This window comes from Salmo salar, chromosome 14, assembly GCF_965601325.2.
Source record: "Salmo salar chromosome 14, fSalSal1, whole genome shotgun sequence".
Taxonomy (NCBI): Eukaryota; Metazoa; Chordata; class Actinopteri; order Salmoniformes; family Salmonidae; genus Salmo; species Salmo salar.
In genome coordinates, this window is record NC_138304.1 from 26472022 (window position 1) to 26489988 (window position 17967).

At 42.2% G+C, this 17967-nt stretch overlaps 3 protein-coding genes across 4 annotated transcripts in view; 2 read left to right on the forward strand and 1 right to left on the reverse strand.

Moving 5' to 3' along the window:
• The window catches only part of LOC106569259 (dual specificity testis-specific protein kinase 2), a 36297-nt gene extending 29116 nt beyond the window's left edge, over window positions 1-7181 (forward strand). The window contains exons 8-11 of the mRNA XM_014140449.3: window positions 2609-2692; window positions 2904-2990; window positions 3176-3314; window positions 4449-7181. Of these exons, the coding sequence (XP_013995924.1) occupies window positions 2609-2692; window positions 2904-2990; window positions 3176-3314; window positions 4449-5410 (1272 nt within the window). The 3' untranslated portion in view covers window positions 5411-7181. The remainder of the gene's footprint in view (window positions 1-2608; window positions 2693-2903; window positions 2991-3175; window positions 3315-4448) is intronic.
• A 138-nt stretch (window positions 7182-7319) lies between these two features.
• On the reverse strand, window positions 7320-11934 carry toe1 (target of EGR1, member 1 (nuclear)). Its single transcript, NM_001140098.1, is given in 7 exon segments — window positions 7320-8198; window positions 8985-9147; window positions 9244-9503; window positions 9609-9767; window positions 9853-9949; window positions 11381-11421; window positions 11536-11934. Coding segments are annotated over 7 exon segments (1587 nt in total). The 5' UTR covers window positions 11650-11934; the 3' UTR covers window positions 7320-7445.
• A 260-nt stretch (window positions 11935-12194) lies between these two features.
• Window positions 12195-16232, forward strand: LOC106569258 (THAP domain-containing protein 1). 2 transcript variants are annotated; one of them, XM_014140447.3, is made up of 4 exons: window positions 12195-12672; window positions 12888-13041; window positions 13258-13433; window positions 13666-16232. In XM_014140447.3, exons 1-4 carry the CDS (start codon window positions 12523-12525, stop codon window positions 14041-14043), a joined length of 858 nt encoding a protein of 285 aa, XP_013995922.3. In that variant the 5' UTR covers window positions 12195-12522; the 3' UTR covers window positions 14044-16232. The 2 variants fall into 2 exon arrangements, with proteins under 2 accessions (XP_013995922.3, XP_013995923.3); XM_014140448.3 differs by having other exon boundaries at window positions 13261-13433.
• The last annotated feature ends 1735 nt before the right edge of the window (window positions 16233-17967 follow it).

A 17967-nucleotide genomic window follows, 5' to 3' on the forward strand; every position in this document is an offset into this window, starting at 1 on the left:
TGCCCTTTCCCACCTGGACAAAAGCAACACTTATGTGAGAATGCTATTCATTGACTACAGCTCAGCGTTCAACACCATAGTACCCTCAAAGCTCATCACTAAGCTAAGGATCCTGGGACTAAACACCTCCCTCTGTAACTAGATCCTGGACTTCCTAACGGGCCGTCCCCAGGTGGTGAGGGTAGGTAGCATCACATCTACCACGCTGATCCTCAACACTGGAGCTCCCCAGGGGTGCGTGCTCAGTCCCCTCCTGTACTCCCTGTTCACCCACGACTGCATGGCCAGGCACGACTCCAACACAATCATTAAGTTTACAGACGACACAACAGTGGTAGGCCTGATCACCAACAACGACGAGACAGCCTATAGGGAGGAGGTCAGAGACCTGGCCGGGTGGTGCCAGAATAACAACCTATCCCTCAATGTAACCAAGACTAAGATGATTGTGGACTACAGCAAAAGGAGGACCGAGCACGCCCCCATTATCATCGACAGGAGCAGGTTGAGAGCTTCAAGTTCCTTGGTGTCCACATCAACAACAAACTAGAATGGTCCAAACACACCAAGACAGTCGTGAAGAGGGCACGACAAAGCCTATTCCCCAGCAACAAATTAAAAAGATTTGGCATGGGTCCTGAGATTCTCAAAAGGTTCTACAGCTGCAACATCGAGAGCATCCTGACTGGTTGCATCACTGCCTGGTATGGCAATTGCTCGGCCTCTGACCGCAAGGCACTACAGAGGGTAGTGCGTACGGCCCAGTACATCACTGTGGCTAACCTGCCTGCCATCTAGGACCTCTATACCAGGCAGTGTCAGAGGAAGGCCCTAAAAATTGTCAAGGACCCCAGCCACCCCAGTCATAGACTGTTCTCTCTACTACCGCATGGCAAGCAGTACCGGAGTGCCAAGTCTAAGACAAAAAGGCTTCTCAACAGTTTTTACCCCCAAGCCATAAGACTCCTGAACAGGTAATCAAATGGCTACCCGGACTATTTGTATTGTGTTCCCCCCCCAACCCCTCTTTTTAAGCTACTGCTACTCTCTGTTTATCATATATGCATAGTCACTTTAACTATACATTTATGTACATACTACCTCATTTGGGCCGACCAACCAGTGCTCCCACACATTGGCTAACCGGGCTATCTGCATTGTGTCCCGCCACCCACCATCCGCCAACCCCTCTTTTACGCTATTGCTGCTCTCTGTTCATCATATATGCATAGTCACTTTAACCATATCTACATGTTTAATACTACCTCAATCAGCCTGACTAACTGGTGTCTGTATGTAGCCTCGCTACTGTATATAGCATGTCTTTTTACTGTTGTTTTATTTCTTTACTTACCTATTGTTCACCTAATACCTTTTTTGCACTATTGGTTAGAGCCTGTAAGTAAGCATTTCACTGTAAGGTCTACCTACACCTGTTGTATTTGGCGCACGTGACAAATAAACTTTGATTTGAGATGCTTCCATTAAAGAAAACCCTTTGAGTTCTATTAAATAGATGGCTCTGAATCCATGATATGGCAGAGGTTGAAAAGCCATAGCACTTAAGTTTTTTCAACAGGTTATGGTCAATAATATGAAACGCTGCACTGAAATCTAACAGTACAGCTCCCACAATCTTCTTATTATCAATGTATTTCAACCAATCATCAGTCATTTGTGTCAGTGCAGTACATGTTGAGTGCCCTTCTCTATAAGCATGCTGAAAGTCTGTTGTTAATTTGTTACAGACAAATAGCATTGTATTTGGTCAAACACAATTTTTTTCAGCAGTTTGCTAAGAGCTGGCAGCAAGCTTATAGGTCCGCTGTTAGAACCAGTAAAGGCCGCTTTACCACTCTTGGGTAGCGGAATTACTTTAGCTTCCCTCCAGGCCTGAGGACAAAGAGGTTCCTCTAGGCTCAGATTAAAGATATGACAGATAGGAGTGGCTATAGGGTCAGCTACCATCCTCAGTAGCTTTCCATCTAAGTTGTCAATGCCAGGAGGTTTGTCATTTTTGATCGTTAACAATAATTTTCCCACCTCTCCACAATAACTTTACAAAATTCAAACTTGCACTGCTTTTCTTTCATTATTTGTTTTTTTATACATTAATATAATTGCTCACTGTTTGTCATGGGCATTTCCTGCCTAAGTTTGCCCACTTTGCCAATTAAATAATCATTAAAATAATTGGCAACATCAAATGGTTTTGATAAATAAGCCATCTGATTTGATGATAGATGGAGTTGAATTTGTCTTTGCCCATAATTTAAAGTACTCAAGGTTTTTTCCATCATTCTTTATGTCATTGATCTTGGCTTCTAATAAAGATTCTTGTTCTTTTTGTTGAGTTTACTCACATACATTTGCAGTAAGTAAGCCATTCAGATGTACAGCCAGACTTATTAGCCACTCCTTTTGCCCCATCTCTTTCAACCATACAGTTTTTCAATTCCTCATCAATCCATGGAGCCTTAAGGTAGGTCCCTGATCTCTAACCCTTGACCTCTACTATTGACAGGACTGGACAGGACTACTGGTCTGATACACATCAACCCCTCAAGCTAAGAACTCATCTCAAACGTTTGTTTTCTTCCGTTTCCAGGCGGATGTGTTCTCCTACGGTATTGTCCTCTGTGAGATTATTGCCCGAATACAGGCCGACCCCGATTACCTTCCTCGCACTGAAGTGAGTATTGCTCCATTTCCTCAGTCCTCCTCATCCCCTTGATACATCACATTACATAAGACTCATATCTGGGATTTAGTTTAAATTAATTTCCTGCCTGATATCTCTCTCTCTCTCGCTCTCTCCTATATGTCTATATATCTATCTATATATATATATATATATATATATATATATATATATATATATATATATATATATATACACATAGAACTTTGGCTTGGATTATCATGCCTTCCAGCACATGGTAGGAGACTGTCCTCCTGACTTCCTGCAGCTGGCCTTCAACTGCTGCAACGTAAGTGGGCCGTCAATCTCTCCGTTTTCCCAAAACACAAAACAGCTTCCAAAATCTTTATTTTCTTGTGTGGGATAGAAACTAGACACACAATCTGATTTAGCAGTACCCCTGATCTTGTTTGATCTGGTTGCTGTATCTCCCTCCCTTTCCCCCCCACTCTTCACCATGTCCACTTTCTCCAGATGGACCCCAAGCTGCGACCCTCGTTCCCTGAGCTGGTAAAGAGGCTGGAGGAGATCCTGTGTCGGCTGAAGGCCGAGGAGTCTGAACGAGAGAGGATCCCCCTCAGTGGGGACAACGATAAGAAAACCATCCCTAAAGGTGATGCCTCCAAGCTCCTATCTAACCCCTTCAGAAGCCTGACTGCCATGGCAGTGGAACTGTTTTATGGAATAGCATGATCAAAACATAATTTTATGAGGATAGCATAACGTATGCATGATCAAAGCCATGAACATCACCACCTAACAAACTCCCTAAAACAAACTGTGTAAAGATGCCCCTCAGCAATCCATTTCCCTTCAATGTACATTTCTACAGGCAATAAAAGCTTGCCTGCCATGTTAGCCCGCAGTCCTGCACCACTTGACACCCAGTTTCCATGTAATAGCTGCACGGTGCAGACCAATGGTTTCTTGGAACCAGGAAGAATCTGTTCTGCCTCCCAAATGGCACCCTATTCCCTTTTGTAGTGTAATACCTTTGACCACAACCCACACTATGTTAGGAATAGGGTGCCATATGGGATTTACCCCCAGGTCTACTCTAAATAGGTCCAGTTGCAAGCCAGGGATGTCCTTTCCCTCCCAAGCCCTGTCCCCTCAGTCCTTTCCTCTACTTTTATGATGCACAGTGTCTGCTTGCAGGTTCAAGTTGCCTTACAGTTTAGCATGACGTAAACCTCTAACCTCGAGTGTTTCGCAATAACCTGATTTTGTGAAGCAAAGAATAAGATACAGTACGGTTATTTGTTGTTAGGTGGAAACCACCATGTATCCTTTGAGTAGGTTGTAAATCATTTGTATTTTCTCAGATCCTATTTCAATTCTAATTTGGTTCAGGGGCCATTTGGAATGTCAGGGCATGGCTTTGTTTTTGATTAGCTGGCTTTCATTCCTTGGCCAGTCATTCCCTCTTCACTGTTTGTTTACCTTCTGCATCTATGTTCTGAGGCCCCAGTCCACTTTAGTATTTCTACTTTATATCTTAATTATTTGCATGTATTTCCCATAATGTTTTTACCTATGCCATTTACTTCAATGTAAGAATTTGACTGTGCCTCGTTTATTTTTATGCCTGTACTTTATATCTTTGCATATATTGCCCCCTGGTGGCTACATTGGGAACTAACACTTCAAAACAATCATGTGTTGTGTAGTAGAGATTTGACTTTCTCGCTCTCTGTCGGTCTCTCTCTTTCTCTGTGTCTCTGTCTGCATCTCTCTCTCTGTCCAGGTGACAAGGTCCAGGGGATTAAGAGGTTGAACCCGTTGGGTCTGGAGGATGATAAGATCTCTCCCAAGTCACCTCGGCCTCGCCGCAACATCTGGCTGTCCCGCAGCCAGTCAGACATCTTCTCCCGCAAGCCCAGCCGGAAGGTCAATGTCCACGACCCCTACTACAACCCGGGCCCTAGGGCTGTGCCAGGGGCCCGCAAGATCAACCCCTTCAATGCCCGCGAGGACCTGTGCGGAGGCAAGATCAAGTTCTTCGACGTGCCCAGCAAGTCTGTGTTCTCCCTGATGTTCGACCTGCACTCTCCCCAGGACAATGTGTTCTCCTCTGGGACCCAGACCCACTCTGGAGCCCACATCCACCCGGGTATGTGGCAGGAGACCTGGTTTACTGGCAGACAGTGCCGCTCTCTGCCCGCCTCCCCCCAGCTGGCCCTCTTGGGCGGCTGCTGCCCCCCTGCCTCCTGCCCCCTTTCTGCCACTGTCTCCAAGTGTGACCCGGCCCAGCTGGGCCAAGAGGTCCGACAGAAGGTGCTCAGTGCCTGGGCCAGGAATTATGCTGTGATGGAGATCCCTCCATACTGTGGGGGGAAAGAAACAATAGAGGAGGAGAACAGAGTAGATGAGAGCGGGTCTCTCTCTCCCATGCCCAGTGACCGTACAGAGGCTATGGACTGCTCTAGCAGCCAAGGGAGTCCAGAGGAGGACAACGTCAAGGACAAACATGTCTGCTGCCCCATGCAGGCACAGAATGGAGGCCCAGTGAGGGACAGTGGGGATGTGGTGTCTGTGTCTGAGATGGAGGCTGAAGACCAGGAGGGCATGCAGCAGCAGAGCACTCCCTGTCCAACTGTCACCATCAGCCCAGCCACAAACCAAGACCATCTGAATCCCATCGTACTGGTGCCATGTACGGCCCCACACGCCTCCACAGAACTGCCCTCTAAGTGTGACATCATCTAGGCCTTAAACAGGTCAAGGAGAAAGGGAGCCTTGTGTGAACTCGTTTTTAACCTAGAGAGAGACACTCCTCAGATAGGAATGATGACGTGTGATGATGATGATCAATGCTCTGCAGATAATCTCTTTATTTTTTAAAGATTTCTATTTAATATACTGAAAAACATGTATTTTATTTCTTAAAAAGGCACCCCTAAACCAGGGGTCTCATAATTCCTTGAGGTTCTGTGTGTATGCTGGTTTTAAATCACTGCCTTCTCCTTGATATTCAATGGTATTGTGTTTATCTTCTGCACCATGTGGAAATGTAGGAGAGTAGATGCATATGATATTAAAGTAACACTCTTACCAGGGAGAAAGGGTTGAATTCTGAATGAAAAACAGCATACTCACTGCCTTTCCAACATTGAGACCCCCACCCCTGCATCATCTTGATTAGTGGTATTTCTGTACTAGACAATGGAGCCTGCCAGAAAGGAGAGACCAAGCCAGATCCAGAACATATCAAGGCTAGTAAATGAGTGTGGTTCACCAGACTACAGAGGTCTCTCATGTAGACTAAAAATAAACTGCTCTTAAATTTGCGTTAAAACCAAATACAGTTTGTGTAAATGTGCACGCCCAAGTGCACTGGAAATCATTTGTACGTACCTTTTTAACATTTCTATGATTTAAGCGTTTGGTATAACCTGAGTGTACAAAACATTAGGAACAACTTCTGTTTCCATGAGACTGACCAGTTGAAAGCTATGATCCCTTAATGATGTCACCTGTTAAATCCACTTCAGTGTAGATAGGTTAAAGAAGGATTTTTAAACCTTGAGACAATTGAGACATGGCTTGTGTATGTGTGCCATTCAGAGGGTGAATGGGCAAGACAAAAGATTTAAGTGCCTTTGAACAGGGAATGGTAGTAAGTGCCAGGTGTACTAGTTTGAGTGTCAAGAACTGCAACGCCGCTGGGTTTTTCACGCTCAACAGTTTCCCGTGTGTATCAAGAATGGTCCACCACCCAAAGGACATCCAGCCAACTTGACACAACTGTGGGAAGCATTGGAGTCAACATGAGCCAGCATCCCTGTAGAACGCTTTCGACACCTTGTAGAGTCCATGCCCAGACAAATTGAGGTGTTTCTGAGGGGGGGGGGGGTTATTTTATGTCCGTCCTCCATCATGAAAAACTATAGTTCTATGAATATGTTGAAAACTTGTGGAATTAGGTGTGGCTTGAATGTGTGATCACACTTAGGGTGAGGTGGGTCCTATTTGGGCCTTAAGTTGAAAGCTCTGTTGGGTATAAGCTGTGCAAGGAGCACTAGTTGGCATGGATGCATCACTCACACACACTAGTTGGCATGGATGCATCACTCACACACTTTGGTTCACTACTCCCTTGGCACATGTTTTGGTCTACTGAAATATTCCTGTCTAACCATTTTAATAGGAAATTGCACTAGAAAGGAAAACATTTTAGTAAATTTTATCACAAAATTTCTATGCAATAAATGTCAACTGCATCAGGATAATTTTACATAGAGGATCTATTTTGATGTAAAAATCAATATTCCTTTTTAGGTCTTACTGTTTGTCTGCGGCGTGTGTATGTCATGGTGTGGAACTATCCTTTGTATTTTCCTCCGTCTTGGCTGATGTATGAACACGTAACAGGCTCTTTCAGGCAAAGCTGAAGAGCTTAGAATGAAATTGTACTTTTTTTAACGTTGATAAAAGAACATATGTCCGCAATCGTTTTTAAAATAAATGGCTAACTTTAGCTTCTTATGCTTATTTCAGTGTGATCCTATGAACATGGTCATACCGAGTGCACTACAGGCTGAGGCCTGAAATCGGCTCACTTTTCCTGCCAAACCTCACATCAAGATGTTTAAGACACAAATGACCATGTTTGTTGTATAACCAAGGAAAAGCCTTTTATTGAAACATAATACTGTATCAACAAACATTAATGTGCAACAAAGCATGTCTAACTAAAAAGGCTTCATTATAAACCAGGAATACATTTGGTTCCATTGAATGGTTATATAGTTCCCTCTGCTTTGCTAGCCACACTGCTAGAAAAGCTTTTTCCCCACACAATGTCCATCTTGTGCATGTGAGCCTTGGAGGACTTGGAGAAGGTGCTCTTGACAATATGCATCGGGACAGACTTGCCACTGAGGTAGACTTTGTTCAGGCACTCAGGGAGCCAGGACTCTGAACACGGTGGCTTACCTACTCTCTCTGTCAGAGTGGCAGCATAGGAGAAGATGTAGCCAGTCATGAATGCATCGAACCCTGCCCGGTGGGAACCTCCTTCCAGCTTCTTCCTCTTGGACTTTTCTTTCTTTGTTGCATCAGATGTGGCCAGAGGCTGTGGCTCTGACACACCATTGCCTTCTACCTTTTCTTGGTCAGTCTTCATTTCTTCATCTGCAGAGACAGCCTGTGGCTCTGCGACTCCGTTGCCTTCCTCTACCTTCTCTGTCATCATTTTCTCACCGCTCTCTGACCCCTGTACCGGAGTCCCATCTACCTGCTCTGTGACAGGGGGAGGTTTGCTGTCTGTGTCAGGGATCACCTGGTCCGGGCCCTGCTCTCCATCCTTCAGCTCCATATGGGCCTGCTTATTCTCGGAGGCACCTTCCAAGTCCACATTCCCCTGAGAAGAGTTTTTTCTTTTCCTCTTACGTTTCTTTTTCTTTTCCACCTTGTTTTTTTCATCATGCTGGATGATGAGGTCAGTGTCATGTGACAAGGGACACTGTGACCCATTGGGGCACCAACCGTAAGCCTGCAAAATACAGAATGTTATAAGTTAACAAAAGAGAAATTGGACTTATTTGTGTAGGGCAGCACAGCCCCTGAAGTGACTCTTCTTATCAACTGTATGCAAGCATTCGCTTATCTTGCCAACCCCCACTGTCACACCTGAGAAGCAGAGGTTCTGTTGTCTTTACAGGTCTGATAACCTCCAATCAGATAACTTTTGAATCAAAACAACTCAGATGCTTATAAAAGGGTCTTCCACTTTTGTTCCTGAACTGATGTGCTGCGATACCTACACTCTCTCCCATGAGCCATGGTGCACCTCTATCTCACTCAACATGCTTTGTAACTTTTAGGCTTTGCCTTGTATGGGAACCCATTCAAGTTAATAAATAATACTTGCTTTGATATTCGCTCCTCATTACCATTCCTTGATCTTAGTCGGCTAAATGCATAATACTTGGTTGCGCAAGGTTTACATAGTCTCTTGCATATTGCTAGTTATCTTATGTAGGCAGATAATTAGTTGAATGGGTTAATTGCTTAGTCTTATTACGAGTTGTGTGTGAGGTATATATAAAATACTTATGATAATTACCCCACTTCACGTGTCAGCTGAAGTGTAACAGGGTCAAGACACTGCATTGTTCAGATTCAGTTTATTATCATTAGAAAAATAGCTTGGTTATACACTAGTTATTGCATAAGAGTCCATGAAGTGCCCCAGTGCTGATCATTATGGCACACATTTTAGGGATCCTTTAAAACAGAATCTGGGGCTGCCTACAAGTTTAAGAAGTGATGTACTTACAGAGAAACGCTGGCAGACATTCAGCGGTCCCTCGAGGCTAGACCCGGCCAGGCAGGGCCTGAAGTCCACATAGCTGGACAGGTGGCCTGAGTATTTGCAGAACTCCAGGAACAGATGGCGTCCATTACCAACAACCTCAAGAGACTTGCTGTTGTCCAATTTACTGTGGAAAAAAAGAGCACCAAAAATACTGTAACTACTTCCTTGAATGTGTAGTAGTATGGGTAGATGTGTCATATTTAGTGTTTAGTTCACTAACCATTTCTTGTAGGCATACTCCAGGTAAGAGGCAGCAAAGCGTAGCTCATATTCTGTGGCGTACTTGGTGTCATATATCCCAGCTGGGAACATCTGGGACAGGTCAGCAGTGAAAGTGCCAAGTTTATCTGGCAGGTGGGCATAGAAGCACTGATACAGGAACACCATGTCGATCAAGCCATTGTGTAGAACCAATGGCTTGCGAGCACGCAGGAGTTCAACAAACAGCATCCGCATGTTTATTCCATGGGAATCCCCTCCCTGGATACAGGAAAGGAACAGAACTCTGGATCATTCACCACTTAAAGGTAAAAATAAGGAATAGTCCAGGATCTATGACAGATCACAACAAAATCTTGATCTCACCTTGTCATTGCCCTTGATATAAGGGACACCTTCAGCATATTGTTTGTTGAAGTCAAATCCATGTTGCACCAGGAACTGCACAGATTGTGGTTCAATTACATACTCCTCACTGCAGAGCAACGTCAGGTTGTACACCTGAACAAGGTACGTATCATCATCCTGGAAAGAGATAATACGTCAAAACAATATGTAACATTTTATGTTAAGCTTTCTGAATGTCAGAATGCGCAAAGGATACATTTACCTTGTTTTCAAGTTTCTTAAAACAAGCAAACCCAAGGGAGAGAATGGAGCGTGTGCGAGCTGCATTGCATATGGCTTTGTAACGGTCCTCTATGCATCTTAAAATGAAAACAGCGATAGATCTAATGTAAAACTTGAGATAGCATAGTGAAAGTACATTGAGTAAACCCAATTGAATTAAATCCCTTTTTGACAGCATCCCTTTAGATTTAAACAAAACTTTCCATACATGTTTGCCCGTGGAAGAAGTGGTCAGAAAGTGCATTTTTGGACCTGAATGACAAAACATTCAGGAGATAGAGGTGGTCAAAGTTGACCCATTTTGCATACCCCACCATACCATGAGACATCCATGTCTTTCTTCATCACCGGAAAAGATAAACGATTGAGTTTGATCATTTAATCAAAATAGTATCAGATGTTATATTTGCATATGTTTAGACCCTATTTCACATCTGCAGTTTTTGTGTTGTCCCAGCCATCGGTTGAGACAGCATGTCTTGAATACGGGGTGGCTGTCATTTCAATCCTAGAAATAGATTTCATAGAATGGACCTATCCCTTCAGACCACTGCAATTTAGCTGGTACACCATTGAAATGTAAATTGAATTGAAATTTGAACATTAATTAGTACAACAAAGATCACCGCCAGTCCACCCACTGTCGAAAATGAACTTAAATCATATTGTCTTTTCTATGATCTATATTTCAAAGGGTTTCCTATGGAGGTTTAACAGTATAATGTAAAGGAACAGATATGCCCATTCAAGTCAACATTCTCTGATGCATGGACCTCCATCTTTGTAGTACCATTTTAAAGTTGACATGTTATTCCCATTTTAGTACATTTATCAGCCACAACATGACACCCACCCTGTGTCTGAACCATAGCGGGCACAACAAAAACATTTTACATTTACATTTTTAGTCATTTAGCAGACGCTCTTATCCAGAGTGACTTACAGTAGTGAATGCATACATTTTAGATTTTTTTTTTTCCTGCGCTGGCCCCCTGTGGGAATCGAACCCACAACCCTGGCGTTGCAAACACCATGCTCTACCAACTGAGCTACAGGGAACCCTTAGATGACGTAAAATAGGGTATAAGCTACAACATATGCAAATATGAAGAAGAAAATATAGGAATGTACATGTTTTTTTGTAAATAGAATTTAAGTTAACAATAAAAGAAAATACTTAATTTTTATTTCAAAATACTTATAGAAAATAGTTTGACAACCCTGTGTATAAGCTTTTAAATTATATAAATCTCAGCCTATTGAAAAGATGGATGTCTCATGGTATGGTGGGGTATGCAAAATGGGTCAACTTTGAGCACCTTTATCTCTTGAATGTGTTGGCACTTTGGTCCAGAGTCGCTTTCTAAAAACTTCTACAATTAGCAAAATGCATGGGAGGTTTCGTTCAAATCAAAAGGGGTTCTGTCAAAAAGTGGCTGAATTCAAATGGATTTACCCCATTAGCTACATTAAATAATGAAGAAAACCCCAGAATCAACCATACTCACTCTGCCAGCAAAGCTTTTCTGCTTCCAAGCCCACTCAATTCCTGAAACAAAACATGCAGACATTATATGACATTAGTGTCAATGGGCCTACATAAAGACGTAAACCATCAATGTACCCACAGCTTTTTGTCTGCAAAGCTCGCTGTAACACTTACTGTATCCAGTGCAATGAAGGAGGCAGTCTTGATTGCAAGGACCATAGCAGGCCACAGTTCTTTGAAATTATCATTTTGCACATCAATAACAGGGACTACCATGGAGGATGTCATAGCTAACTAGTTAATATTTGGAACACAACCAAAATGTTCAACTCAGTGTAAGCTAGCTAGCTAGTGTTAGCTAAGTGAACACTGGGAGTGACTATACTTATTGAATGGTCAGGGAGCTCATTGCAGGAGGTTTTCGGTTGTCCAGTGAAAGCTTCCAGTTCACTACTATGCGTTATTCTTCGTTTGTCGGATTGCATTGATTCGTTTCTCAACAATAGTTTTCAGTGAGGAAGACCCAAATTCTTGGCAAGAATGAAGCGCAGCTGTAAACATCCAACCAACGTGGTCTGAATTGGTCCTTACAGATTGTACACCAACAACACATAAAGGACCCCAGTAGGAGTGGACAAAGTTTTCCAATTCAAAATGTAAAACATTCGTTTTTACCATCCTATAACCATCCTTTCAATATGGGGACGATGTTGACTAAATATATATTGTATATGTTGCTAGTCTGCATAAATCGAATTTTAATGAACGATACTTTATAGTTCTCTTGAAGAAATATTTGAAACATGCAGTCACATGGGCAGCTCAAACCCGTGACGTTTTCAAACGACCGTTGAGGACAAGTGCGCCATTTTGGCTCAAACAAAGTCGGAAATTATTTACTTTGCAATTTCATATTATTTGGCACGCTAACATCGCTTAATACTTTTGTGAACCTTTGGGATGATACAATATCTTATGTGAGCGCATGTTTCAACCATGTTCTATTTTGTTTTGTTTCCTATGAGAACAAGTGTAAAGTTCTGGTAGCCTTCGCTAGCTACAAGCTAGCTCTGTTGTTTGATTGGAATGCAAGTAACTGGGGCTATAGTTCGCTTGCTAGCTAGCTGCATTCAGCAGTTTTGACTTGTTAGCTCGATAGGTATGGGTGGGTGTTCCGCTCCAAATTGCTCAAACTCAACAACCATTGGGAAACAACTATTTCGTTTTCCAAAAGAGCCTATACGCAAGAATAAATGGCTTGTAAACTGCCGGCGTAATTTTGTACCAACTCCACATTCCAGACTGTGCCAGGCAAGTTTATGGGTGACTAATGTTAACCTTACTGGCTAGCTAACGTTAGCTAGTTTGGTCCACCAGTCAACAATTCCCAACTCCAAATTAGAACAAAACATGTTTGTCTACACTTTGGATATACTAACTTAATTTATTTAGTGCCATATATAATGCACCAAGAGAAAATACATCGATATTTAGCCAGCTAATCCTACAGCTATGTCTTCTTGCAGGACCATTTTGAGCTGAGTCAGTTTGAAGAAATAGCCAGGTCGCCAGCAGGGGGAAAGAAGCTGAAACCAAATGCTATCCCTACTCTTTTCAGTGTGCAAAATCCACCTTATCCAATCACCCCACAGATAGTGCTACCTTTCAAACCAGAGCCAGGTAACTACTTTTTTCTTTATTTCTCAAAATCCACATCTGTCAAAATAGATATTGACACATTATCAGATAGCCTACTATTTTTCTAATACTAGTAGGCCTATTGCAAATGTTGGTCCAGTTGTGCTAACACAACTTTTTAAAACTGTTAGTTCCTGATTGTAACAGTGGATCAAGTGAGTGATTCAGATGTGTTGTTAATGTTCTCTGTATACCTAGTAGAGAGAGATCTGAATGTGGGGGATCATGGCTATGCACGGCGGCAACCAACTCTGGGCATGGAGGAAGATGCTGATGAACTACACAAGGCAGAGGAACGCCCCTGCACCCATTGTCAGCCTTACAAAACCCTGCTGGAACAAGAAATGCAACACACTGCCAGACTTCAGAAAGAGGTGTGTTGGTTGCTCCCTTTTCCCAACTATTTCAAACTATTGCCTCATATTTCCTAAAACATCTTTCTCTAGTCAAATATTTTCAGTGTAAATTATTATTGTTATGTTATGTGAAATTATACAATGGACCCATTACGCTTTCAGTCATTAGAATTTTCTCACAGAAGAACCAAACATTTTGTGAGAATCTTGGAAAAGATAACACCTCCTCAACATGTTAACTTGTGTGCAGGCTGAGGAAATGAAGAAGAGGATGTTCAAACTGGACAGAATAGAGAGGGGCCTCCAGACATTTCTGTATGAAGACCAGATCCGTGCCCTGACCCTGACCAAGCGTTCCCGGAGAGCTGTGTGGTCCCATGAGACAGTGCTGAAGGCTCGTAAAATCCGATGTGCAGTCGGTGCCAAGGGTTACGAATTCCTTCGGGAGTTAGGCTACCCTTTGCCCTCTTATAGAACTTTATGCAACCGCCTGGAGGAAAAAATCATGGTGACGACAGCCATGGGCTGTGATGAGCTTGCAGAGCTTGGTCTAGGAATCATATCTACATGTGACAGTCCAGAGGGAGATGGGGACAATGAGGAGGCTTTCATTGGAGTGATGTCATGACTCATGAAAGAGAGAATTTTGATCAATTTGTTTGAATATGTGTTTCATTTTGAAGAATGCAACGCAAAATGACAGGACAATATAGCAAAGACTGACGACAGCTAGTAGGCCTATGCGGTGAAGAAAATGTGGAAGCATATGCACATGAGAGAGAGTGTTAAAGCGTTCTTGCTTCTGGACTTGGTTTCACATAATTGTTTTTTTTAGAATGGTTTACTCATGCTAAAGAATTTGGTGTTTATTTTGGGAATGAAACATAAGCTCCTTCAAAACAATAAAGAGCAGCAGTCATCTGCCTTAAAGCGGCAATCGGCAGTAGAAACAATAACAAAGCGTCCTCCCCACACCTGAATCAGTAAAAAGCTGAGGAATGGGGCTGGAGAAATTTAATCACTCAATTTCATAGACCTATGGATGCAAGGATTGACCATCCATGATATCAAAATTATAGTTTTAACAATGTTTTGAGGCTATATAGTGTTTGTTACATTTTCTTTGTCTACAAACATTGGAGTAAAACAAGCATATATTTGGAGTTCTAATGGGGTACGACAGTTGAACTAAGTTCATGAGGCATTTATAAGTTATATTCTTCAAGAATAAAGTCCAAAAATGGATGTAGCAACTACTGATTGCTCCTTTAAGCTTTGAAGCTGCAATTTCAAACCACCTTTCTGTGCTCAATGTGAGGTCATAATTCAGAAGCTACGCTAAATCATTTGCTGTACACCTGTTTTCTTCAGCTGTGAATGTTTGACAAATGCAAAGGAAGAGCAGAATTTTAACCCCTGTTTGCAGAGTTTTTAGTTGCCCTTCATTGTCCCTTATGTTAAGTGGACAAATTGGAGGATTCGTTGTATTTTGTAATGGGAATCAGTTTAGCTGCATTTGGAAACTGCAATGCAGTATAGAGCTTTTGGAGAACTGTGTTAGCTGCATTGTATACTGGCTGTGCCCCCTGAACTTAGGCTGAATAACCTGAGGCCTCTTGTGTTAATCACTAATGAGATATTAGCCAGCAAGCAGAACCTCTGGGTGGGAGGAGGTTTGTAGAAAACTCACTAAAGAGGCAGGAGAGTATACAGTACCCTGATCAAAACAATGGTACTGTAAAAGAATAAAGAAATCTATCAAGTAGGGCTGGGAATTGCCAGGGACCTCATGATACAATATTATCACAATACTTTGGTGCCGATACGATATCTATTGCGATTCGATGTTTGGTATTTTATTAGGATCCCTTTAGATGTTACAGCAGATACTCTTCCTGGGGTCAACACAAAACATGAAACGTGACATAATACAGAACATTAATAGACAAGAACAGCTCAAGGACAGAACTACATCAGTTTAAAAAAAAAAAGGCATACGTAGCCTACATATCAATACATACACACAAACTATCTAGGTCAAACAGGTGTTGCTTTATCCGTTTTTTTTTTTAGATTTGCTGTTTATTTGAGCAATATGAGATGGAACGGAGCTCCGTGCAATAATGGCTCTATATAATACTGTACGCTCTCTTGAATTTGTTCTGGATTTGGGGACTGTGAAAAGACCTCTGGTGGCATGTCTGGTGGGGTAAGTGTGTGTGTCAGAGCTGTCTGTAAGTTGACTTTGCAAACAATTTGGGATTTTTAACAAATCAATGTTTCTTATAAAAAGAAGTGATGCAGTCAGTCTCCTCAACTCTTAGTCAAGCGTTCCAAACATATTGCTCATATGTCTTCTGCAAAGGGACAAGAAAGAGCCTTGAGAAAACAAGTTTTGATCAGTCATGGAAATAAAGTGCTTAAAACAAATTGTTTAAAAAGAAGATGGAGAACAAGCTATGAAGAAGAAATAGAGTTTTGGTGCAGGTACAGTCAACCAGGGGAAATATAATATTTAGATATTGTCAAAATGATACATGGTCAAAAAAATATACCAATATGTAACTCGATTTTTTTTCTTTTACCCCCATCACTACTATCAAGTAGGCTGCCTATGTTTGTGGCTTTTGTTTTTTGTGATGTTGAAGTGTTCACTTTTATCAACAGTGTGAAACATTGTTTTGCAAAGGAGACCACACCTTACTCATAGTACTATAACTATACTGAACAAAAATATAAACGCAACATGTAAAGTGTTGGTCCCATGTTTCATGAACTGAAATTAAAGATCCCAGAAATTTTCCATACGCACAAAAAGCTTCTTCCTCTCAAATTTTGTGCACAAATTTGTTTAGATCCGTGTTATTGAGCATTTCTCCTTTGCCCAGATAATCCATCCACCTGACATGTGTGACATCAAGAAGCTGATTAAACAGCATGATCATTACACAGGTGCACCTTGCGCTGGGGACAATAAAAGGCCGCTCTAAAATGTGCAGTTTTGTCACACAACGCAATGCCACAGATGTCTCAAGTTTTGAGGGAGCATCCAATTGGCATGCTGACTGCAGGAATGTCCACCAGAGCTGCTGCCAGATAATTGAATGTTCATTTCTCTACCGTAAGCTGCCTCCAACGTCGTTTTAGAGAATTTGACAGTACGTCCAACCGGCCTCACAACCGCAGATCACGTCTAACCACGCCAGCCCAGGATGCCACATACGGCTTCTTCACCTGCGGGATCGTCTGAGACCAGCCACACGGACAGCTGATGAAACTGAGTAGTTCTGTCTAATGAAGCCCTTTTGTGGGGTAAAACTCCTTCTGATTGGTTGGCTCCTAAGTGGGTGGGCCTATGCCCTCCCAGGCCCACCCATGGCTGAGCCCCTGTCCAGTTATGTGAAATCCATAGATTAGGGCCTAATGAATTTATTTAAATTGACTGATTTCCTTGTATGAACTGTAACTCAGTAACTGCATGTTGCATTGATATTTTTGTTCAGTATAGATACTAAGAAACTGATTCATGAAACAGGAACTATTCTGTTCACATATTTATTATATTTGGATTAGTATTAATATCTATAGCGCTCCTCTGGAATGTTGTGACCTTTGAAAAGCCATGCCCATCACCCTGTAGATTTACTTTTAGCCTGTACTGTACTTTGACCTAATCATTCAGGGTAGAAAGAGCATTGCTGTTTATGTGGTCAAAATCAATTGCAGTGTTTTTCCAAAATTCTGAGAGCCAAAAGAGGGGTAGAAAAGACGTTTCTGATTTTTGTTACTCCAAATATGAAAATACCATTGGTGCTGAAGTTATTTGGAGTTCTCAGAATCAGAATCATACATGCTACTTCTAGACGTGTTTGTATGTCACGCATTTATTCTACTCCCACACAGTTGGACCCCTGACCCACTTCTTGGTAAACCTTGCTAAATTGTGATCAATGATTCCTCATTGTGGAGTATATATACAATGTTTGATAATGTTGTTTTTGAAGATTTGCACAACCCTTTTCATTCTATAGTTTTCCTGTTTTGGCATTATTTGTCAGCCATCACACACAGTATATGAGCATGGCATTCCAGCATGGAGTGAGCATGGAATCAGCATGGAATCAGCATGGAGTGAGCATGGAATCAGCATGGAGTGAGCATGGAATCAGCATGGAATCAGCATGGAGTGAGCATGGAATCAGCATGGAATCAGCATGGAGTGAGCATGGAGTGAGCATGGAATCAGCATGGAGTGAGCATGGAGTGAGCATGGAATCAGCATGGAATGAGCATGGCCCGCCATTCCATGCTCATTCCATGCTCATATACTGTGTGTGATGGCTGACAAATAATTCCAAAACAGGAAAACTATAGAACGAAAAGGCTTGTGTAAATCTTCAAAAACAACATTAACATACTGATTGTATATATACTCCACAATGAGGAGTCAGCATGGAAAGAGCATGGAATGAGCATGGAAAGAGCATGGAATGAGCATAGAATCAGCATGGAATGAGCATGGAATGAGCATAGAATCAGCATGGAATGAGCA